This window comes from Ambystoma mexicanum, chromosome 8 (assembly GCF_040938575.1).
Source record: "Ambystoma mexicanum isolate Mex_15411 chromosome 8, UKY_AmexF1_1, whole genome shotgun sequence".
Taxonomy (NCBI): Eukaryota; Metazoa; Chordata; class Amphibia; order Caudata; family Ambystomatidae; genus Ambystoma; species Ambystoma mexicanum.
This window is the reverse complement of record NC_090929.1, coordinates 321,393,263-321,419,009: the sequence shown is the minus strand read 5'-3', so window position 1 is coordinate 321,419,009 and position 25,747 is coordinate 321,393,263. Positions and strand designations below refer to the sequence as shown.

Below are 25,747 nucleotides of genomic sequence, written 5' to 3'. Positions count from 1 at the left end.
TCCTGAACATTTTCTTTGGTACCTTGACTTCTGGACCAAAAGAAATGGATTCAGGAAATCTTACATTGAGAATTATGTGTTTGTTCTGTGTAATGTTATTACGGATTGTGAATGAGTTGCTGATGGTATGACTGGCACGCAGAGGCGTTGTTAGGGGGTGGCTAAGGGGGCTATAGCCCCAGGTCTTTTGGCTGTAGCCCCGGATAGAATCTCAGGAGCTACAACCAAAAGGTTAGCTAGCCCCCCAGTCCTGACACTAGCGTAGCCCCGGGTCTTTTCCAGACCTAGCAACACCCCTGCTGGCACGAATGAGTATATGAGTTGCTTTTCTGATATTAGAAGTGTTTCTAGATTTTTCAGTTTTCTTTTGCGAATGGTGGGCTGTTCATTGGGTTTGGACTTAGTTTTCTGTTTTCTAAATAAATTATACGATTGACTCTAAGAAAAAAAAAACCTTAAATATAGGTTTCTTTGACAAATAAGACCTAGAACCTTTTTCTGTTGTTCAATTTGACTTTCCCTTGTTTCTAGGTTAAGGGATAATTTTTCTGGTTACTCTACCAACCATTGGAAATTCGGGAGAAGTATTGCTTACCTGGGCTCACCATTAAATGTGGTATAGCCAGCAATGAACAGAACTGAGGGGTTGTTGCATGGATGGGAGTATGCGTTCTCCCCTCACATAGTTCTGTTCATAGCTTTCCCGTGAAAGAGCAAGGGAAGGTACCAGTTACAATTTATGCAAGCTTTCTCCGACTCTGGTTGGTTGTTTTTGTGAAATGGAGCATCTGGCACCCTTTTCAAATGATCGGACTACCCAAGGGCGTACGGAAGAGTCCTGAAAATAAAGTGGGGATTAAAAAGGACCAGTTGAGTGAGCAATTGAGGTGTCAACCACCTGCAGCGAGAGGCTGGCTCAGGTGGGAGGAGAGTTTGACAACCTTCACAGTGATCAACTGGTCCTTCAAGAAATGCAGAAGAAGCTATGACAATTATTGAAATCCAGTGGACTTGGGATCCGTGGAGAAGGAAAACTGGGCCAGTAAATGTAATCTGAGGAGGTCTCAGAATCTGAGAACTGTGGAAACACATTTCAGAGGTCATAATATTAAGTTACCAGAATGTACTTTGCACAATGGTTCCAATGGCTGAGGGACTTTTTGGTCCTGTGGAAGTTGAGTTAAAGCAGACTGTAGGTCCAAGCTTTCTGAAGCAGAACTTATTGGTTTATTTGTGGAGCGTGGTGGGGGGCTTTGAGTCAGAACTACAGAATCTTTCTAAAAGCGTACCCTCAGAAGGCAGTAGCCAGAGGGGAAGCGGTGGATGCAACCGTAGTTATAATGGTTGGCCTTACTGATGATTAGAGAAGTGCAGAGAAATGCAAGGGATAAGCCTTTATACAGAAGGCCATGAATGTAATGCTGCTGACCACAAGTGGCCAATGTCGGAGCCACAGTGTGGATGATAATCCTGCAGGGGGTTGCACGAAAAGATTGCATCTAAAATGCTGAGTGCACGTTTAGAGCGCATTCGGCATAGTAGATGAGATCTAAACCCATAATACCGAACAGGGCTGCAGAGGTTGCGGGGGTGTCCCCCACATACATTATAGGCAGTACAGGGGACAAACGGCCAAAAGACTGAATTACAAAATGCAGGCAAATGGGCTCTATGATTTTGTAATTCAGTCTTTTGGGATACGATATTACAACTTACATCCATCAAGCAGTGGCATTCTAGACTCTTGCAATTACCAGGTATACCCAGGTAGGGTCCATCTCCATAACTAACACGCGAGGTAATTAACATTAACCAGTGTTTCAATTAAGAAATCACAATATGTCTCATTACAACTTTGCTGGTCCGGAAACTACAGTGCCAGTAAGTTTAACAGCACCATTGTTTGCGGACCAGCAAAGTACAAGTCTGCAGGCCGGTTGCCATTCCGCCTGCCAGGACAGCCCTGGCGGGCGGAATGGCACCTGCACGCAGACTTTCATGGAAGCACCGGCACCGTTATTTACAGTGCTGGTGCTTCCATGGTCCCCATTCCCAACAATTACTGCCACCTGACTTACCGGACCACCAGAGCTGTAATGCCCCAGTGTTTCCGGGAAGTCAGGCGGCAGTAAATTATCAGCCTGCCGGGTTTACCGGGACGGTTACCGCCGGACTCGTAATGAGGCCCAATGTATTTATTGGGTTTTTATAAGGCATCAACTGCGGGGACAGCCACTTGACAGTGCCTTGGAAATAGACTGGAGAAAGCAGAGCAGAGCACAGAGCTTGAAGCACATGCTGTAAACACTAGAGCTTACGGTCCAAGGAGGCTTTAGCGCCAAAGCCATTCCCAAGGTTTATCACAGGCTTGGGAGCAGAGGTCAGAGACATACCGGTTTCCCAGGATTTCAGAGGATTAAGAACTCGTACCCTTTAAAAATCTGGGCTAACTTCCCAAAAAGTGACACCCACATTTTCAAATATCAACAGCAAAGGTTTAGAGAGCTACAAATATTCATGGGACCCTTTAGGGGGGGGCTGCAAATTGCTCCACCCCACACCTGCAAGCATGCTATGCCTCCTTATTGCCACCACTGCTAACCTTAGACTGTTTTTTTTTTATATTTCCAGCACAAGAACCTAGGTAGTCCCGGTTGGGTCGTGCAGATTAATATCGCTCCCTGTGGGGTGGCAGCAGCCTGCCCTTCATTTCAGGGCCTTCATTAATTATGTGCCCGTGGGTGACCTTAACCGTCTCCAAATTAATTTCCGGGAAGTTCTAGAAATTTGCAGTATGCCAAAACTCACATTGTGGGTGATTCGACCGATCCCTAAACATGTTCGCCCGGTCTGACATGTGACCTTCAAAGGCAGACTTCCTTTGAATAATGGCCCAAGAATGGAAACGTTCAAAGGCAAAGTGTTGAAGGGCACATGTTTGAAAATGCCAGCCTTTCTTGCAGTTTCTTGTGGCATAGGATGAGGAAACGAAAAACGGACCAACAAACATCCCAGGGAAAAATAAAATTGTATAGCCTCCCGTACATTAAGCTGGTAAGGTAGCTCAGCGGGTTGAGCACTCGCTGCTGCGATCTGAGCGTGATCTGCAAGAAACATGTCTGGGACCCCCTGGGTCTGGAGAGCAGAGCGGGGTCCGGCAAGAAATGTTTTACCGGAGCGCAGCTCCATCTTGTTCTGGCCCATTTCCTGCACTGGTCATATCCCCTAGTTCCAGTTATGTATCTGGTCAGCTGAAGTATGCTTATTTAATTTGAATTAAAAAGTGTTATGTAGTGCAGACAGTCTCCAGATCCACTCCATGTTTTCAGGATAGCCACACATAATATACAGTGAGTCTAAATAGCATGCATTTACATATTTAGGGATTATCCTGAAAACCTGTTGGGATTGTTGCTCCCGATGAGCAGATTGGTGTTACCTAGTGTTCCGAAAATCCAATCAGACAACAACACAGGTATGTATAATAACAATCATAATGACCTAATTACTAGTCAGACGCACAGTCAAAGCCTTAGATATTCCAGATCTGTGGTTCACTGTGGTTCACTTGCCAGACTCGGTATCCCACTTCAAACCCATAATTGTTTGTGGCTAAACTACTTGCGTAAAGACTGAATCCTGCTATTGGAAGTTGTAAAAGGCATGGACCACACCTTACCTTAAGCACTTTGGACAGCAGTCTCCTGAGTACTTGGTCCCTTCCGTAGCACAGGAAGCTGTGGGTGTAGACCCTGTAGGACTGCCCATACAGCCGCAGGCTAACCTCGTTCTCGGGGTCCTCGATCGCACTGTCGGTGGCGAAGGTGATCTGCGTAGAGGCTCCTCCCAGATCCATTGCCCCAAGTGTCCCTTTACTTGGGCGAGTCCACCTCCCAATCCAGCCATACTGGAGTGGAAAACAAAGAACAAAAACATACCAACATAAATAATTAACATGGTGGTCATTGAAAGAGGACAGGTTCATAATAGCAACTGATTCTCCTGCTGGCATTGGTACCTCCAGGACCTCCTCCACAGACAACCTGGAGTGCCTAGGTGACTTACACGTGTGCTACACACACAACCTGGAGCACCTAGGTGACTTACACATGTGTGCTACACACACAACCTGGAGCACCTAGGTGACTTACACATGTGTGCCACACACACAACTTGGAGCGCCTAGGTTACTTACACGTGTGCTACACACACAACCTGGAGCACCTAGGTTACTTACACATGTGTGCTACACACACACAACCTGGAGCGCCTATGGTTACTTGCACATGTGTGCTACACACACAACCTGGAGCACCTAGGTTACTTACACATGTGTGCTACACACAACCTGGAGCACCTAGGTTACTTACATGTGTGCTACACACACAAACTGGAGCACCTAGGTTACTTACACATGTGTGCTACACACAACCTGGAGCACCTAGGTTACTTACACATGTGTGCTACACACAACCTGGAGCACCTAGGTTACTTATATGTGTGCTACACACACAACCTGGAGCACCTAGGTTACTTACACATGTGTGCTACACACAACCTGGAGCACCTAGGTTACTTACACATGTGTGCTACACACAACCTGGAGCACCTAGGTTACTTACACATGTGTGCCACACACACATACACAACCTGGAGCGCCTATGGTTACTTGCACATGTGTGCTACACACACTCAACCTGGAGCGCCTAGGATACTTACACGTGTGTGCTACACACAACTTGGAGCGCCTAGGTTACGTACACATGTGTGCTACACACACAACTTGGAGCGCTTGGGTTACTTACACATGTGTGCTACACACACAACTTGGAGCGCCTAGGTTACTTGCACATGTGTGGTACACACACACACACAACTTGGAGCGCCTAGGTTACTTACACATGTGTGCCACACACACATACACAACCTGGTGCGCCTATGGTTACTTGCACATGTGTGCTACACACACTCAACCTGGAGCGCCTAGGATACTTACACGTGTGTGCTACACACAACTTGGAGCGCCTAGGTTACGTACACATGTGTGCTACACACACACAACTTGGAGCGCTTGGGTTACTTACACATGTGTGCTACACACAACATGGAGCGCCTAGGTTACTTGCACATGTGTGCTACACATACTTGCAAATGTGTGCTACACACACACAACTTGGAGCGCCTAGGTTACTTACACATGTGTGCTACACACAACATGGAGCGCCTAGGTTACTTGCACATGTGTGCTACACATACTTGCAAATGTGTGCTACACACACACAACTTGGAGCGCCTAGGTTACTTACACATGTGTGCTACACACAACTTGGAGCGCCTAGGTTACTTACACATGTGTGCTACACACAACCTGGAGCACCTACGTTACTTGCACATGTGTGCTACACATACTTGCACATGTGTGCTACTTATAGGGGTGGACTGGCAACCAAAAGAGGCCCTGGACATAATTACTGGGAACAAAAAGAGGCCCTGGATATCATTTTCAAAGTTGCCCCATATGTCACATTTTCAGCAAGCCCAATGCTTTTCCTATGAGCAAATTTGGAAATAAAATAGGTTACCACAGAAAGAAGGCTGAGGGTGCAGAGGCCTACCGCGAAATCGCCACAGTTCCCTATAGACCAGTCCACACAACCCCCCCCGCCCCCTTCCCCACACACACCCCCACAACCTGGAGCGCCTATGGTTACTTGCACATGTGTGCGCTACAGACACAGTACATCCCAATTTGGACAGGGTCCAGTGTTTTGCATCAAGGTGACGTTTGAACGGAGCCACTGCTCGGGATTGTGTAAACGTAGTTACTGCAAGTCTGCATGTGATGCTCCGAAATTGTGTTCCTCTTATCAAGCCCATCCCGCAGGCAGTGTAAACCAAGCAGCACCGGCTCCAGTTATTTGACAGTTGGTTCTGTGCCCAGGAGTAGGTCTTAAAGGGTGCCCGCCCGGCAACAGTGGCGACTGAAGGCAAGGCCATCCACACTGGGGTGTATTGAGCAGGGCTAGTGCAAAGATATGTCACCTGAAGCAACGCGCCTTTTCCCCACCCCCTCACTTGTCATGAGGCCAGATTAGATGTTTTAAGAGCCAGTGTGGCCCGCGCTGCATTGTAGCACCAGTTCCAGTATTGTGTATGTGTGTGGGGGCGGGGGGGGGGGGTGGCGTTTATTTACTTGTATTATGTTCAGAGTCCAATAAATCAAGAGTGAAAGGCAAAAGTATGTGACAAGAGAAGTGGGACTTCTGTTGCTTAAGGGGGTATAGAGCACAAGGCTCTCTACTTTGATTCTGGCATCGATCAGAGAAAGGAGTGGGGTGACTCATTTGTTGGGTTTACCACAGCAACCCTCAACATAAATCCAGAGCCTTCTGCTCTCTTGGCTCAACACCTTCATATTCAAAAGTCAGTATGGGTGAATGGGTGCCAGGCTGGTCATGCCTTAGCTACCCATGAAGTGGCTGAAGCAGTGGCATGCAGGTTGGTGCGATGGCACGTTGGGGCCGTTTGTGCCGCTCTGGCCGCATGTTCCCTTCAACACTACTGAAGTGTGGTGGGGCCCTGTGCCGTTCTGGCTGCATGTTCCCTTGAACAAGAACTGAGGTGTGGTGGGCCCTGTGACGCTCTGGCCGCATGTTCCCTTCAACACTACTGAAGTGTGTTGGGGCCCTGAGCCCCTCTGGCCGCATGTTACCTTCAACACTACTTTAGTGTGGTCGGGCCCTGCTGCCGGAGCTTTCATTGCCGATTGTGGCAATTCCCCGATGCACTGGGGCAGCGCATGCACTGTCCTGCTGTTCAGTGGCTGGATGATGGCCTTGCAAAAGGTTGGCTCCAGTTGTCATCTCCAACAGGGGCAGTAGAGGAGTCAGAGGCCTACGTTAGATGGTGTAGGGAGTCAAGCAACATCTTTGGCAATGCTGCAGTGGTGGGGATGGCCACCTCAGGATTGAGGGCCATCGTGATTAATATCTGGGCAGCCTTGCTCCAATCTCCTTGCCACTCGCTCTTCCATGTTTGTGTGTGCGCAGCAATAGGCTGCACAGTGGTGTTGCCACTCGCTCTCACAGTACCTTGCATTTTGTGGGCTGATATCGCATTAGGAGGGATCGCCTAGGTGCCATATGCCCAAGGGCATATTATCTTGGTGCTTAGACGTTAAGCCTCTACCTCCTGCCCAATATCGAAATATAGTATTCCATACAACCCCTGCCATTTTCTAGCCTACACTTCAGGAAGCACATGAGACTGTACTCTACAAAGCACATGTGACTCCACTCCCCGCTAGCGCTCCCAGGCCAGAGCCTCCCTACCAATCCCATCTCCTCTGCTACCTCACACTTCACGTCTAATCCCCTGCCTGTGTGCTCATGTGCACTGCCCAGCTGCATCCAAGCTAGGTTTGCGCTTTACAACTGGCAGAGATAGAAGTCACTGTTGCGGTAATAGGGCGTCTCGGACACACGGAACCACAGAACAATTGGAAGTTATCTTTGTTTCTATAATCCAGTGGCAAAGTCACCACAATGAGGAGTCAAGATGGCGCTGCAACAGAATAAAGACAATTGACAGATGCCACGGAACGCTGTCACTCATGGCAATGGAAGCGAACTCTGACCTGGAAGTAGAGGCCAGTACCATACACTTTGACACTAAAGCATGGATCACTTTTTCCCCAAAAGTGTTTATATAATGAATAGAACTCACATTTTACTAAATTGAAACTGTCGACAATTCCTCAACACTAAGATTTGTGTCTTTTGCATGGGGCCTCAGTGGTTGGGTGGAGTGGTACAAAAAGCGGCGGTAACGCTATTACCACCGCTCTGCCCAATCCCGAGGTTGGGGAAAAGCTCTGAGCTGGGGTGAATGCCCTGACTTTACACCCATTTACGGCAAATTGCCCCGTGGTAAATGCTGCATAGTCCTATGAACTCAAATAAATGGGAATTTACTGTTACCGAAACTTGGGATCCGGTGCTAAGAGCGCCGGACCGGGCTGTGGTAGCAGCGCTATTTGCGTTACTCGAGATGTGGCAAATCTGAGAGGATGCCAACTTTGCTTTTTGTATCACAGTTTTAGCCAGAAAAAAAAGGCTTGTCGCTAGAACTAATATCTGGCGAGGAACATACAATAAGCTGCTCCTTGCACCTATAGCCAGCTAGCAAGGGCGTTAATACTGTTATGCACTCCTGTTGTGATACTGCTGTTCCGATTGGTTGGCACAGGCCCCAATTTCCACACCAGCTGTAAGAAAGCTGCTGTTTCTCAAGACAAACAGAGCTGCGGAAGCGAGGCTTGACCTGATGAGTTCATAGACAAAATGAAAAATGCACCCATGAAGAAAAGCGGAATGCAGAAGGAATGTCCATGAGCCTTCCCATCAGCCAAGGTACATGTGTGAGAAGTACACACAAACAAAAGTGTTATGCCTTTTATCCCTCGATTCTATGAGTCGGGTCGCATTGTCGGCCATCTTGGGCGCCTGGCTCTGCGCACAGCCGAGTTTTTTTTTTTATAAGGCATTACCGGATCACAAAAGCCTTGGCGGGTTCTCAGGCAGCAGAGGAGCTATGGGAATGCAGGGAGTGGAGATCTGGCCGAGACTTTGAGGCCTGGCATGGGAAAACAGAACAGCTGTATTGAGCATGCCTCTTTCTTGCATTTGGAGGATACTGTACGAATCTAAAGCAGAAATAGGATGCAAGACGATCTGCCCGTTTATGGACCACAGCTATGGCTTTCTTTGTGTGTACTTTTCACCAATGTACTTTGGGGTGATGGGGATGGTGGAGGGGACACTCCTTATGGATTCGGCAGTGTGGCTATTTTTCACTTTCAGTCTATGAACTCCTCAGGCTGGCATATCTTAGCTTTGTAAGGTGGAATGTGGTGCACTGGGCCAGTGTGCAGAAATATCACGGTGCCCTTTATAGACCAGAGTCTCCCGCAGAGCTCGTTTTGAATACCCCAAATCACGTCCACGTGATCACAAGCCCATCTCTTGCCTTAACATTGCTCGCTGATGGCAACCTTTTCTAGTGCCTGGAGGGAGTTAAAAGCGATGGCCCCTTCATGGACTCATTGACTCCCTTGTAACCCCTAAAGAGAAAAAAAAACGCAGCCAATCCAATGAACCACTCATTCACATAATGTGCCAACAGCAACACATTCTTGAGAGCCACACTTTAGTGTACACTGGCGACGTTTCTCACAGAATTTTGGGTTCTCTTTTGTGATGTATTTATACAGTGCAAATGTTAGCCGTAGGGTATCTTGGTGTCATCGATTAGGCAAGGATCAGCCAATTGATTACTTGGTTGACTTGGAGAACCACCGTATTTTCAATTTCTTTGTAAACATTAGATTCATTGTCATCAAGAAGGCGACATCAAATTCCAGATCTTGGAACCTGAGAAGTAACGAAGAAATTCAGATCTTCGTCAAACCATTTGCCAATACTCCTCTCTGTGTAGTCTTTGGAAGCGGTAAGGAGTGGTCTAGTCGGATTGAAAATACGCAGTCTGCTCGTAAATGATGGCATAAAGCCAGAATGCGTTTGTGAAGCAGGAGTAGATTGTATGAACTCCACCTGAATACACTTTGCTATTCATTTATGGAGAAACAGCTGTAAAATTTCATTTTCGGAGTGACTTTCAGATTTACGTTTGGTCAAGCTCTAAATGAGAGAGCAGTCCCATGACAAAAAGGACATAGGCTGGCACACTTGTGCATGGGCACAGGTCGAAATTTAATAAGGCAATAATCTTTGGCTTGCCAGACCAAAACATGTGGTAACAGACCACTGCCCAGCTTCATAGGGACTAGGCAGGCGCCAGCTAACGAGGGTAGAAAGACATTGCCAGGCACTATGGTCCAATTTGGCACAACACAGTATTGGTGCCTAATTAGCACCCTGGCATACTGATGACCCGCAAGGGGTGCTTTCAGAAGAACAAGCATTCTATTCCCATGGCAACCAGTGGAAGAAGGCAGCTCTATGGCTGGCGGGTAAGATCAGCGACAGCAGATAACGCGTTTTCTGTAGGCACCCAAGAGGTGGCCAGCAGCCAATCAGGTGGCTCAGAACATAGGCTGACATCTTTAGTATAAGCCAATGTTCAAAGGAAGCAGCACTCCCTTGTTGCTCTTGTACCATCACACCCAAAACAATGAAATGTAAATCCTTACCTGCCACACATATATGCCACCATCGTGCTCCTCTGCCTTAATTTGCTGGCCGTCATGTAAATAGAAAAGGGGCTCTTCTGGGAGCTCACTTTGCTATGTCTCCTGTGGCCATGTTGGTTGCATTTTTTTGTGAAAGAAAGCTTCATGCTCCCCACACTAAGCAAGTATTCATTAGAAATCGAGGCCAGTAATACACCAGACATTGAGTCAGGGTGCTAATCGCACCTGTAGTGGCTTCCCATAGCAGGTGATAATCGTCTGCTGCCCTGAAAGTGGGCCATTGGCACCCAGAACAGCCCACCAACTCTAGCCATTATTGCCTGGGTGTTAAGGAGGCAGAGCAAGACTGAGCAGGCATCATCTAGCTCTGAACCCAGGCAAACATCGTTGGATGGAACGCAAAATCCCAGCAAACGTATGGGGTGCTCTCTCGGCCTTCAGTGCAAATAACTAATAATCGACAGATCTAAGGACTGGAATAGGACTACCGACACTTGAGGGCAAAGATTGAGAGCCCTCAACCACAAATACAAATGTAATACGTAAGCATTGATGGTTGAGAAAGCATCACATTATGGTGAAAAGGATATGTGACAAGCGTGGGCACAGCTTTAAACAGATGGGATTGCAAATGGATACATATGAGATGCAGTTACCTTACCTTAACAAAGTTCTCAAGAAGGTAGTTGGCAGTGACCCATCCAAACACCCCTTCATCTTGGCCGGAGAGAATTTTTGCACCTCGAAAGTCAAAAGGGTATGACCGCAGGGTGGAGCTCACTGCTTCTAAAACGTGGTTGGAGGAAGTAGTGTCCAAGAGACTAGCACCAAATAAAGACAAGACACAGGTCAGTAAAAAGCATCATTGCACAGTGCAAACATATGGGCATGTCTACCACAGGATCTCCATGGATCTGTGCGGTTCAGTTACTAGCAGTAAATCCTAAACAAAAGTTACAGCACCTTATCACATAACCTATTACGCAACTAAGCAGCATTATTTCCACTTTGGTAAATATAATATCCGAGCAGAGATCTGTGCTGGAGGTGGCCCATTACAATCAGCGTTTAAAGCAGACGTCCATCGTGGAGAGGACCCTCTTGAACACACTAATGGAGAGGAGACACGGCAGGGGCTTTACACAGAAATACCCCGTTTATGCATAAGAGACCTATTGGGAATATTTGTGCTACATTACAAAATGTACACTTTGGTGATGTTCGAAAAATGCACCCCTGGTCTGAGTGAATATTTTGTTGTAATACTTTATCCAAACTCAAGTTCTCACTAAAATGCCCAATTTACCCCTCTGGGAGCCAGTTTTCACTTTGAGGGTTGTTTTGGTTCAATTATCAAGCACAGCTTTTTGAGCAAACCATTAACCCATACCCTGCCAGTTTCAGTGGGCTTCTGCAGCAGTCTTGACCTTTCAAGTATCACTGTACAAAATAATAATTCCATTACATTTAATTCTAGCACCAATGACCACCAAATATATGATAAATCCATCCACTCCCATCAGCCGTCCAAGCGATGACAGTAGACCAACATATGACTAGTTGGCTGTCAGTGGGCGACATCTGTCAACCATTAGGCAGGGCATCACGTAACATATGCATTTTGCTGGAGACCGATCCATTTGGACCAAGAAACCTTGTTGGGTAGTGGCCCGATTATTTACCGGTAAATCTTCATTACTTCAAGTCCAGGTCTGCCGCCTCACAGTCCTGGAAAGAGTAAGGATGCACAAGGAGGTAATCCATGTGAGGGCTTCTCTTTCAAGCAATTAGCATGATTGTTGCAAATCAGAGATGTTTGCACCCCCATTCTCTCACAGTACTGTGAGTTGCGGTCTGTTCAAAGGCAGCTTGGCTGGGGACATCGGGCTGGAAGCACAGCAGCAGTGCACAGAGAGCCCGCTCAAAGGCATTATGTATCTAGGCAAGTAACATGTCACACTCGATATGCGTTTGTGCTCTGTAGCTGTTGGCATGAGTCTGTAGGAGCAAAAATAGATCAGGTCACGTTGTGTCTGAGACTTTTTCTCTATTCTGTTCCCCTATGTTTTGCCAAGTGAATTTGCAATCTTAATTTATGGGCTGTATTATTATTTAAGCAATATGACCCGAGCTGCGGGGGCATTACCGACTCAGGCAATGCCCACGGCCCATAGTTAAAGGCCCAAGTGAAAGTCATATTGCTTTTAGTACCCCAGCCCACAAGATTTGCGTGACCGTGGCACTAAGCTTTTTTTTCTGCCCGAAACATTTCGGGACAGAAAAAAAATAAAATAACCATGGCCGTTGGAGTCCATCGGGAGCGGGATGGCCCACTTCGAGCTTCCTCATTGGCTGAGGGGCTGCCACACCCCCCGTCATGGACAAGGAGGCTGGAATCCCGGCCGAGAATCGAGGGATTCTTGGTCAGGTAATGACCCGGTGAGAGCCAATCAGAATGCGTGTTGCATTCTGCTCGAATTTCGCTGGGTACTAAATTGCAATATATTATACAAAAAGACAGAAAATGTTCTCTACAATGTCACACCAGAAAAAGCTGCTCTCTGCCTGCTCAGCTGCCCACGCAAGTGTGAGAGAGGATGCATATAGTACGATAGTACGACCTACTACCTATATAGCAGTCACATTTTCTATGCAGCCCAAAATCACTGACTTATTGGGATGGGGGTATCACTCCCATGATCCCCCACGATCCCAGAGAGGTCCAGGAAGCTAAGCAGCCCTTATCAGAGCTTATTACTCCATCTTTACCTACATTCATCAGCAAGAGTAAGGCTGCTCTCTGAAGTTTTGCAGAGGAGTGCAAGAAGACAGCGACTAGGGGGAAGAAAGTAGGAGTGAGAGACAGAGGATGGCGGTAAGGCTGCAGAAGAGACAGACCGTAGAGGTCAGAATGGGGCACAACATGTTGGTGGTATCACCAGGTCCCACAATCCACCTCCAGCTTCCGTCCCTGTGTATTCTGAATGCTCAGTAGCATCTCCCGCGCAGATTTCAATCCCATCCCCGGAACCTGGATTGATAAAACGTTCTAGGAAAGCAAACACAAAGCCCGAGAATTACGGCAAGGAAGTCAGTAGTTTGGGGAACTAAAGGGTGACTCATCAGGTGGAACACAGTAGGAGTCACAGATATTATAACACTTGCAGAGAACCTTCCGCTGTCTTCAATGAGGGTGCAGGGAAGTGTCTTATCACAGACCCACATGTGTGGTGTTACATCATCTCAGGAGAGGACTGGCTCTGAATGGAAAACCTCTTCTGAATGGCATGTTATAAGCAAACCCAGACAGACAGAGACAGACAGACAATCTAAATAACACTGGGCCTCATTACGAGTTTGGAGGTAGCCATGCCGTTTTTAGCGGCATGGCTACCCCCAAACCTGGGTCTTGGTAGCGGAAAAGAGGACTTACTGGGCTATTCCGGCCTTGGAGGGCCCGGTAATTCCCTTTCGCGGGACCCGGTCTCGGTACGTCCCCATTCCCATTTGAGGGCTCAATGGGAATGGGGAGGATGCTAACAACGGGCACTTTGTTAGCATCCTGTACTGCTAGCGAGTCCCGCTCTGCACGTCTGGTCTGGCCAGGCGTACAGAGGGTGACCCGCTACAGAACTCGTAATGTGGCGTCCCGGAATGAATGGTACCAGTCCCTTACCAGCACCGTTCATTCCGTGGACGCCAAAGTCAGAATGAGGCCCACTGACTTGAGTCTGCTGAGTTGGGAGTAATGAAGGCCCCCTGGAGAACAGCGGACAAACACTGTCAAACTAGCTCAGTAGACATCAGAATCAAAAGTGTGGCTGGAGTAGAAATCAGATAAAAGGCAGGGTGAGCGTGCTCCTCCATATATCAGTCTACCTCGCTAATTTCCTCTTCAGCTTTGGAAGGTAATTCATGTGGACCTGCACAGCCCCTTTCATGTCTAGCCAGTTCAAAACAAAGAATTGCTACACCAAGCTATCTCCGTTTAGGAAAAACTCAAATGCAGGTGATCGCAGATATCAAACTAAGAGGACCCATTCAGGACAAATGGAACATAGTTATCACCAATGTGGAGAAGCCAGTGAGAGACGAAATACATTTCTTGCTTGGTTACACCAGTACGTGGGGCTTCAGAGCATAAGAACACATGATTTGGAAGTTCTTCATGGGTTCCGGATTGATGAATGGTGTTCCTCTGGCAACAGAGACTGCATAGTTGTGGAATGTGTTAATAGCAATCTTCCCCATTTCCTGCTCCTCTGTAATAGCCTGGAAAATGTGTTATGTAATATGTAACCTGTGGTCAACTACACATAGCATATCAAGAAACTCGAAGGAGGCTGGGGGCTGCCTCACCTAACCTGCGAGATCAGTCACCAAGCCAACACATCTCCAAGTATGGCAGCCAACCAATGATGGTCACGAATGCAGAAAGTTTCCATGCTTTTCCTGTACTAGTATTAGTACTTTCTTCCTCAGTTCCCCTGGGCTTAGTAGTGTCTCCGCTTTGGCCTTCTTTGAAAAAGTGTGATACTAAAAAGGTACAAAATGATCATTGTATCTGTTCATGTCGATTCGGTCTAAGTGTTACCTTTTCCTCTTGGGTTGGTATTCTGGTTTTAAGTTCGGTTTGTATTTCTGATGCACCAAAGGCTTACTCGGTCAAAGCGTGTTCAATAAAAACTTTCAAACTTTCCTGTAGGTTGTACTATCAGGGACACCTGATAGTAAAGAGGTATGCTGCGTGTTAGGGATTCAGTGAATAAAATGTGTAAAGCTGTAAAAAAAAAAAAAAAAAAAAGAAATGTTGCTTATGAATCAAGCAAACAGCAAAAAGTGTTTAGTTTACCTTTTCTTACCCAAATGAATCTATGCACGCCAGGCTATGATAAGGATATGGTTAACAATTGAGAGGCCAGCACAACCCAGAAGCAGTTTCCATGAAGATTCTGAACTGTTCACCCAACGGTTTACTGAAGATATGCCTGCCCCCTGTGACCCATTTGTTAGTAATTGTTGCCTGGTGGGCAGCCTTTTCCTTGCACAAACATGTAAACCACAGAATTAAAATCTAAATTAAAGCATGTCAGGAACCCCAGTCATAGTTACACTGGGCGGGAGACAGACTTCCAACCGCTTGGCACCAGGGAAGAGGGCACCACATTATCAATGCATTCATGTCAAATAGAAAATGTGCGCTTAAGGGGAACTATGCGAGGCCCTGCCAGTGCCAGGATCTCGGTCAGAAGCGAAGGAAAGGAGGGGTGCGACACTTAAGGTGGACCATAGGGCATTGCTCATAATTTAAGGGAGGGCAGGTCGCCTTCAATCCCCCCTGATGGTATGCTACACGCCATTAACTCATACTCGGTTCAGGATCTTCTGCACTGTGCGGACTGTGGAGTCTGGTGTAAATTGTGTTTCCATAGAGAGACTGAGTTGCCACTGGCACTCTCAGCCACAGGACTCGAATATACCCAGCGCACCGGCGCCAGGCCTGGATGCCAGGTAGCTGGGCTGCACCTCCATCACTTGCAGAGACATGGATGGCGCACTCAGTAGTGGGACCAAGCATATCGAATAGAGAAATTACACTCTGCGACCCCCGAAACGAAAAGCCTGCAACCCAGAAGCCTAAGGCTGTTGCTCCTGGCCTGTGTTAGGAAAGATTTTGTAATTATGGGTAGTTTTCCTTCCATGTGGCAACCCCTAAACTTTTTGCTGTTGTTTTTCACCTTGATCTCGACTTTGCCAGAGAAGTGCAGCCTTCTGCCGCACTCCTCTGGGCTTTCGCTCCATTCTTACGGGGAAACTGACATGCCCTTAAGACAGTCAGTACCAGGAAACGCTGTTTTCCGTAGTTTCTTTTATCATGTTGCGGCTTTCGTGCAACATGACACAAGAGGGCACTGTAAGCTAAGTTACTGCTCTCTTGGGTCTCTAGCCTTCTACAGGCCCTAGATACTCTTTTTGGATTGTAACTGATCGGTGCAAGTGAATCACGGACGGGAATGGTGGCAGCGATCGTTTGTGTTTTGAGCTCCTTTTGACGTTTTAAGCGAGTTTCTCGCGCTTAGCCCAAAATGGTGGCCTGGCTTCCAAAATGGCCAGACCACGAGGCTCCTTTGTCCTGTCTGCTGACCGTCTTGCTCCCTTCACCTTCCCCAGGTCGAGCCGACCCGGGGCCTTCCTCATTTGGGCATGTACTTTCCCGCGAAACATGGATGATTTCGCGGGCTTCTACAGGCCTTGTGTGTGCCTCAAGGATGTGGGCTGGGATGTCTGGTCCCAATACACATCCTGGGTGCCAGAGAGTCTAGGGTGGTGTGAATGCCTGGGACCACCGTGGTCCGTGATAGGCCCACGTATGGTGTGAGTGTTGATGAGCGGATCTCCCATTGGGTCCCCTCCGTTTTGGCGCGAAGGGAACCGTGGATAGGAGGGGGCTGGAAACACCACTACCATGTCGATCTCCTGAGTTCTCACGAACGAAGGAATACAGGAGCCAAGTATCCTGCAACCACGAGGCTGTACCGAGGAATCGCTGGTGACCCGCTGAAGGACTGCTCCTCTGCACTGCTGTCGCCTTGTGAAACCCTTTTTACCTCTGATCGAACCAGAAGGCCTGTACTGGTACTTCGACCCTTGGAATAGCGGGAACAGCTATTCTCGGCATCTTCACCATCTCCTGCATGTAAGCCTTCGGAAGTGTCTCTGGGCCATCCAGCAGACTGACCAGCCTACACAGGAGTCTTGCTCTGTAACCGCCGCCAGGTTGTGTTGTATTTCTAGTCCTTGTCACTCTCACACAATTCGTACACTTGGCGTTCCCAGGTCTGAAGTGAGTAGTGTACATTTGGCTGAGATACACACAGCCGCTCAGTTGCCCTGCTCTGGTAACAAACTGTGCGGGTTCACTTCGTTTGGGACATCTTTTAATTCAACTCTGCTGCTGCAGAATCTACACGACGACGAGACATCCCCTGCTCTCCTGAACCTGCCAGCGACTGAAACTGACGCGGAGAAGCCTGGGTCTGCTTGCATCGGGGACCGGTGAGTAGCATAGCTAGGAACTGGTCGCCCTCCTGCAGGAGCCCATAGCTTTTCCCCGCTGTGTCAAAACAGCACGCCTTTCGGTACTCGCGCTCTGCTTCTGCCCACAGTGGAGGCTGCGCTTGAGTCGCGGAACTCTGTTCGTCTTCATTTGTGCACTAAACTGAACTGCCCGATTCCCTCGAAGAGGCTCCCCCTTTTGCCCGTTGGCACCAGCGTGTGCAGGTACTTTTGAGCACAAGGCTCCACTCTTCGTAGGGCTCGGACTTCCTTTTAGTTAGGTGCCTCTGAAGGTGGACTGGGTCTAAGCATTATTTCACACTGCCTGTTTTCCTTCCCTTTTAGGTGGACTACACATTTCGTGCATCTAACGCTATAGACTTGTTTGTATATATATTGTATTGGTATGGTATGTGTTGGTTTACTAGAGTTGTATTGCGATTTCTCGCTACGGTCATTGTTTTAAAGGCCTTGGAATAAATGTGTATATATTTTTAATATAACACCTGTTTGGAGTAGTTTGTAAGTGTCCTTGCTTTGTGTGCTCATTGCGGGCTTTCAGTCACCCTCACCCCTCTTGAGACCTAGTCTTGACCGCCACGATTGCTACCCTGATTGGTCTGGCTTGTCCAGAGGTTACCCTGTTCCAAGTAATTAGGTTGGCCTTCTGAACTTCTGCGCCGCCAGGACAGAGTTCAGAAATCCGTCTTAACAAATTGATGTACAGCAGTGGAATACGACTGAAGGTATCCAGTGTTGCGCACAAACTAAGGCATTTCAAGTTATTCCTACCGGGACACGTAGTGAATTGTTATAGTACAACTTTAAAAAGGCCATAGTCCTATCTAACAGTATGGAAACAAATACCTTGTTAACTTTAAATGCTTCCAAATCAGAAACACTGAAAAAGATGTGCGGAGAGAGGTGTTTCCTCTCAAGGCACAAAATTGGCTCTGATCCAAAGAATCGTGGCGTGGCAAGAAGCGCGGCTTGACGCTATAACTTCTGAGGAAAGTGCGGAAGGAGGTGGGGCTGCTCTCACTGGTAGAACCGACGTTCTGCCGCTGCCCTGATCCACCGCGATCACGAGGACAGGGAGGATGTGATGTCTAATGTTTCCTCTGCCAGTGTCGATGGGGAGGCCATGCTTGAATTCAAGAAGCAAGAGCTGCTGTTTAGCCAGAAGGAGCTTGAGTTCAATATGGCCAAACTACAGGAAGAGCTTGAGTTCAATAGCGTCAAGCTAAAAATCGAACAGGCAGAAAAACAGAAAGACAGGGATCACCAGTTGGAACTGGCCAAGCTTCAGGTTGCAAATGGGTCCAAGGGTCCTGGACATGGGTCTGGGGCCTCCTCTCATCCACGGTTTCCGAAAGATCTGCTCAGTGTGTGAGGAAAGGAATGACATTATGGACTGGCGGAATACGTTTGAGTATGCATGTGAAGTTCAAGAAGTTGACAATGCTGATAAGATTGCCTGGTTACTCAGCAGACTGCCCCATTCTGGCTGTAGTGCCATTATGTAAATGTCGAAGGCTGAGAGAGCTGATTTTGCAATGTTAAAGCAAACTCTCATTTTAAAGTTTGGAAAGACTCCGGCCCAATATTTAAAACGATTCCGAGAGTACAAGAAAAAAGAAGGTGGTACTTGGATATCTTATGTAACTGAATCCTTAAAAAACTTAACTGGCTGGGTCGAAGGTTATAAGGTTTCTACTTTCGAAGGCATGATAAATCTGGTCATGCTGGAACACATTTTTGCATCTTCTTCCCCGGAGCTTAAGCAGCATTTGGCCGATTCGAAGGAGATGGATCCTAAGAAGCTGGCCATTGCAGCAGACTTATGGGTGTCACATCGAGTGTCCCATAAGGACAAAACTCATCCTGGTAAGCAGGAGGAAGGGAAAAAGTCCAAAGATAAGGAGGGTGGAGAATCTGATAAATCTTCTTCTCAAAAGGGCCACAAAAAGAAAAATAAGGGTAAGACACAAGAGAACTCGCAGGGTAGTGGAGGTCAGCCTCCGAAACAGAACTCTGGTTACAATAAGCCTCCCTATGTAAACAGACCCAATGGATCTTGTTTTGCTTGTGGAGCAACTGACCACGTGAAGGGGGATCCCCGGTGTAAGGTTAGACCTTTGGGGGTCCACTCCGCTAATCTGGCCGTCTCCTCCTACGAGGAAGAAGAGATTACAGGAGCATCCTTCTCCTCAGACTCATTTCCCAGCGGGATAGAAGCTGAGGTAGTTTTAGTTTCCCTGGGTTCCTGAGAGCCTAAAGTCGCAGAGGCTTATGCTAGGACTCCAGATAATACCAAGCACTACTTTAAATACAGTGTGCTGATCAATGGAGTAGATACTCCAGCTCTTAGGGATAGTGGATGCAGTCGAACTGTAGTGGATTCTACCTTGGTAAACTCAGAGGAAGTTGCCAGAGCTACTCTGATGCCCACTAAGTTGGCTGACGGCCCACTCCGTATGTTCCCAGTAATACCTGTAAATCTTACTTTAAATGGTACAGCAGTCAGGATTCCAGTGAGCATTCAGAGAAACGTCCCAGGAAAGGTCTTGTTGGGTAATCTCAGAGCTTTAGGGCTCGTAGGAGACACTGCCGAAAGACCCTACACACGGTCTCAAGCACGGGCAGCATTGGCCAAGACCAATACGCCGCCCCAGCCAAAGGGGAAACCCAAGGCGAAAGGAGTAAACAAGTCAAGTCGAGGGAAAGAGAATATTCCCCTGAGCTCGCCTACCACTGCGGTGGAGGAAGTTGGTCAATCGCCCGGGCCTGACGAGGAGGTGGCGATGCCTGAAGTATTTGACCCAAACGACCATCCTGAACTAAAAGACTAGTAGAAGGTGGTCCTGATGGGGACGAATTCAGTAAAGGCCAACGTGAGTGCCCATCTCTGGAAGGCCTAAGGAGACAGGCCTGCTCCCAGCTTGAGGGTGAACCTCCTGGGACGCATCGGATTTATTGGGAAGGTGGACTCCTGTATAGTGAGCCCACAGAGTCTACAGAAGGAGACCATAGGAGGTTGGTGGTTCCCCTTGCTGTTAGGCCCTTCCTCCTGCAGTTGGCGCATGAAGTGCCCCTTGCTGGTCACCTTGGTATTAAGAGGACCAAGCAAAGGTTATCCATGCACTTCTACTGGCCCAAGATGGGGGTGCAAGTAGAAAGTCACTGCAGGAGTTGTGCCTCCTGCCAGTTATCTGGTAAGGTTGGCTCGACAATCCAAACTCCATTGGTACCACTCCCAGTTGTGGGAATACCATTCGAAAGGGTAGGGATCGACATCGTTGGTCCCCTTGACCCGCAAACATCCTCAGGCAATAGGTTTATCCTGGTGCTGGTCGACCATGCAACCAGATATCCTGAGGCCAACCCATTGAAAACTGTAACTGCCAAGTCAGTTGCAAAATCGTTACTTGGCATATTTACTAGGGTTGGCTTCCCTAAGAAGTTGTGTCGGATCGTGGCAGCAACTTTATGTCGAAGTATATGCAGGTTATGTGGAAAGAATGTGGGGTCACCTACAAGTTCTCTTCCGCATACCACCTCCAGACCAATGGTCTGGTGGAACGTTTCAACAGAACGTTAAAGAGCATGATTGGGGCTCTGGAAGAACCTCAGAAGAAAATGGGATCTTCTTTTACCATGCTTACTGTTTGCCTACTGAGGTACCACAGGAGGGTGTTGGCTTCGGCCCCTTCGAACTTCTGTTCGGTCATCCTGTACGGGGACCCTGAGCCATAGTCAAAGAGGGATGGGAGATGCCCACTCCCCCTGTTACTACCAACGTAGTAGATTATGTGCTGGGGCTCAGAAAACGGATGGTACTTCTGATGGGCTTGGCTAGTGATAAATTGAAGGCAGGACAAGCGCTGGTGAAACATTGGTACGACCAGAAAGCTTCCCTCATCAACTTTACACCTGGTCAGCAAGTCCTGATCATGAATCCTATAAGGCCTCGAGCTTTACAGGACAAATGGTCAGGCCCCTACACAGTGGTGGAGCCCCTGGGTGAGGTTAACTATTTAGTGGACCTTGGAAGGCCTGGACAGGCTCCAAAAGTGTTTCACGTAAATAGGCTGAAGGCTTTCGTCCCAAGAGTCGAAATCGCAGCACTGCTACTGGCTTCAGATGTTGAGGAAGAGGAGTCTGAACCTCTCCCCGACCTGTTCCAAAGCGGTCCTTCAGATAGCTCCTTTGAGGGTGTCCGAGTGGCCCCTCACCTGACCTCTGATCAGCAGGCTGAGGTGAAAAGTTTGCTTAGGCAGTTTTCCCCCCTGTTTTCACAGTCGCCTGGTTTGACACCTTGGTGCAAACATAACAGGCACAGGAGACAGTGTACCTACCAAAAGTAGGGGATACAGGATGTCGGACAAAGTACGGTCTTATATTAAGACCGAGATCAACAAGATGTTAGACCTTGGGGTGATTGAACCCTCTAGTAGTCCTTGGTCCAGCCCTGTGGCTTTGGTTCCAAAGACAGGCACTTCTGAATTGAGGTTCTGCGTGGATTACAGGGCTCTGAATGCTGTCACCAAGACAGATGCACACCCCTTGCCTCAAACAGATGAGCTGGTGGATACTTTGGGTGCCTCCAAGTGCCTCAGCACGTTTGACCTCACTGCTGGCTATTGGCAAATAGCATTAGCAGAACATGCCAAGGAGAAGACAGCGTTTTCTACTCCAGACGGCCTTTACCAATTCAGGGTAATGCCGTTCGGGTTGAAAAATGCACCTGCCACTTTCCAGAGGCTTGTGAATCATGTTTTGAATCGGTTGGACGAATTCTGTCTTGCATATCTGGACGATATAGCAGTTTTCAGTGCCACCTGGGAAGACCATGTGAAACACCTCGGGATTGTGCTCCAGGCTCTTCAGAAAGCACACTTGACCATAAAGGCTAGTAAATGCCAGATTGGACAAGGCTCAGTGGTTTACCTTGGACATGAAGTAGGTGGAGGGAGGATACAGCCTCTTCCCAGTAAAGTACAAGCAGCACAAGACTGGCCTACCCCCACTACACAGACCCAAGTGAGAGCCTTCTTAAGACTCACGGGGTATTACTGCAACTTCGTGGCAGACTATGGCACCATAGCTGCCCCTCTGACTGCCCTCACCACTCCGAAGAAACCCAAGAAGGTAACTTGGACCGACGAGTGTGAGAAGGCCTTCAACGGCTTAAAAGACTCCTTGTGCCAGGCCCTTGTCCTCAGGGCCCCCGATTATCAAAGACCTTTTATCGTGCAGACGGACGCCTCTGACACTGGGATAGGAGCTGTACTATCGCAAGTAGATGAGAAGGGTAAGGAACACCCTATTGGTTTTATTAGTCGCCAGCTTAAGGACAGAGAGCTCAGATGGTCCACAGTAGAGAAAGAAGGTTTCTCTGTTGTGTGGGCCCTACAGAAGCTGAGGCCCTACCTCTATGGGACCCACTTCACTGTGCAAACTGATCATAAGCCCTTAAAGTGGCTAATGAACATGAAGGGGGAGAATCCAAAGTTGCTTAGGTGGTCCATAAGTCTACAAGGCTTCGACTTCACTATTGAGCATAGGCCAGGTGTCCAACATAGCAATGCTGATGGGTTGTCCAGAATGTTTAACCGACCTGAACAAGAGACTCATCCAGGGGTGGATTAGTTCCCCCTGTCCATAGTCTGGGAAGGGCGAGTGTTAGGAAAGATTTCGTAATTGTGGGTAATTTTCCTTCCATGTGGCAACCCCTAAAGTTTTTGCTGTTGTTTTTCACCTTGATCTCGACTTTGCCAGAGAAGTGCAGCCTTCTGCCGCACTCCTCTGGGCTTTCGCTCCATTCTTACGGGGAAACTGACATGCCCTCAAGACAGTCAGTACCGGGAAACGCTGTTTTCCGTAGTTTCTTTTATCATGTTGCGGCTTTCGTGCAACATGACACAAGAGGGGACTGTAAGCTAAGTTACTGCTCTGTTGGGTCTCTAGCCTTCTACAGGCCCTAGATACTCTTTTTGGATTGTAACTGATCGGTGCAAGTGAATCAATGACGGGAATGGTGGCAGCGATCGTTTGTGTTTTGAGCTCCTTTTGGCGTTTTATGCGAGTTTCTCGCGCTTAGCCCAAAATGGTGGCCTGGCTTCCAAAATGGCCAGACCACGAGGCTCCTTTGTCCTGTCTGCTGACCGTCTTGCTCCCTTCACCTTCCCCAGGTCGAGCCGACCCGGGGCCTTCCTCATTTGGGCATGTACTTTCCAGCGAAACATGGATGATTTTGCGGGCTTCTACAGGCCTTGTGTGTGCCTCCAGGATGTGGGCTGGGATGTCTGGTCCCAATACACATCCTGGGTGCCAGAGAGTCTAGGGTGGTGTGAATGCCTGGGACCACCGTGGTCCGTGATAGGCCCACGTATGGTGTGAGTGTTGATGAGCGGATCTCCCATTTGGTCCCCTCCGTTGTGGCGCAAACCGTGGGTAAGAGGGGGCTGGAAACACCACTACCATGTCGATCTCCTGAGTTCTCACGAATGAAGGAATACAGGAGCCAAGTATCCTGCAACCACGAGGCTGAACCGAGGAATCGCTGGTGACCCGCTGAAGGACTGCTCCTCTGCACTGCTGTCGCCTTGTGAAACCCTTTTTACCTCTGATCGAACCAGAAGGCCTGTACTGGTACTTCGACCCTTGGAATAGCGGGAACAGCTATTCTCGGCATCTTCACCATCTCCTGCACGTAAGCCTTCGGAAGTGTCTCTGGGCCATCCAGCAGACTGACCAGCCTACACAGGAGTCTTGCTCTGTAACCGCCGCCAGGTTGTGTTGTATTTCTAGTCCTTGTCACTCTCACACGATTCGTACACTTGGCGTTCCTAGGTCTGAAGTGAGTAGTGTACATTTGGCTGAGATACACACAGCCGCTCAGTTGCCCTGCTGTGGTAACAAACTGTGCGGGTTCACTTCGTTTGGGACATCTTTTAATTCAACTCTGCTGCTGCAGAATCTACACGACGACGAGACGTCCCATGCTCTCCTGAACCTGCCGGCGGCTGAAACTGACACGGAGAAGCCTGGGTCTGCTTGCATCGGGGACCGGCGAGTAGCATAGCTAGGAACTGGTCGCCCCCTCCTGCAGGAGGGCATAGCCTTTCCCCGCTGTGTCAAAACAGCACGCCTTTCCTTACTCGCGCTCTGCTTCTGCCCGCAGTGGAGGCTGCGCTTGAGTCGCGGAACTCTGTTCTTCTTCATTTGTGCACTAAACTGAACTGCCTGATTCCCTCAAAGAGACTCCCCCTTTTGCCCGTTGGCACCAGCGTGTGCAGGTACTTTTGAGCACAAGGCTCCACTCTTCGTAGGGCTCGGACTTCCTTTTAGTTAGGTGCCTCTGAAGGCGGACTGGGTCTAAGCATTATTTCGCACTGCCCGTTTTCCTTCCCTTTTAGGTGGACTACACATTTCGTGCATCTAACGCTATAGACTTGTTTGTATTTGTATATATATTGTATTGGTATGGTATGTGTTGGTTTACTAGAGTTGTATTGTGATTTCTCGCTATGGTCATTGTTTTAAAGGCCTTGGAATAAATGTGTATATATTTTTAATATAACACCTGTTTGGAGTAGTTTGTAAGTGTCCTTGCTTTGTGTGCGCATTGCGGGCTTTCAGTCACCCTCACCCCTCTTGAGACCTAGTCTTGACCGCCGCGATCGCTACCCTGATTGGTCTGGCTTGTCCAGAGGTTACCCTGTCCCAAGTAATTAGGTTGGCCTTCTGAACTTCTGCGCCGCCAGGACAGAGTTCAGAAATCCGTCTTAACAGCCTGCAACACCTGCCAACCAGCAGATGGAACTGTACAACCTAGAGCCCAGCAAAATCACAGCAATAACTCATATTGGAATTGCAAGCAGTATAGCATAACCCCTTACCACCCCCAAGTCAACAGTGAATGTCACGTGAGACCCCGACAATCAGAACTACCTCCATGCTCACGGTACCAAAGCCACGTTGAACAAGCCGCACACTGGAAAGGAAGCACTGGTAGAATGTACCCACTCTACAAGTACACCATCAGTCCACTGCTCCCCATCCTCAACGGCATCTGTTCACAGATCAGATTCCATGGAGTAGTGGGACCCTACCCCAGTGCCTATACCCGCGCTCCATGGAAAACCACATTCCCCAGAAGTGATGTCTGTCCAAAAGTTTAAGTCAAACATTGGTGTGGTGAACAGTAATTACAAAGATCTCTGAAGTGTTAACCACCCTCCACACCCCCATGACACCAGACCAGATGTAATTCCAGGTACCTGATTTGACACGGGACCAGGAGACATGCTAGGTCCACATGTCCTACACCGTGACATACACACCATTTACCACAAACCACAACATCCAGTGGCACCAAAACCAAAGGCACACTAGAAACCACCACTAGCAACTGCCAGGAACCGTGAGGAAACACTGAAGCACTGCAACAACACAATCTGTTCTCCACTGATGCTG

General features: G+C 48.3%; 1 protein-coding gene across 1 annotated transcript in view; it reads right to left on the bottom strand.

The window, feature by feature from the left end:
• Positions 1 to 25,747, bottom strand: part of ENTPD2 (ectonucleoside triphosphate diphosphohydrolase 2) — a 289,034-nt gene that overhangs the window by 36,896 nt on the left and 226,391 nt on the right. The window contains exons 4-5 of the mRNA XM_069609737.1: positions 10,872 to 11,031; positions 3,680 to 3,907 (exon numbers count right to left, since the gene is read on the bottom strand). Of these exons, the coding sequence (XP_069465838.1) occupies positions 3,680 to 3,907; positions 10,872 to 11,031 (388 nt within the window). The remainder of the gene's footprint in view (positions 1 to 3,679; positions 3,908 to 10,871; positions 11,032 to 25,747) is intronic.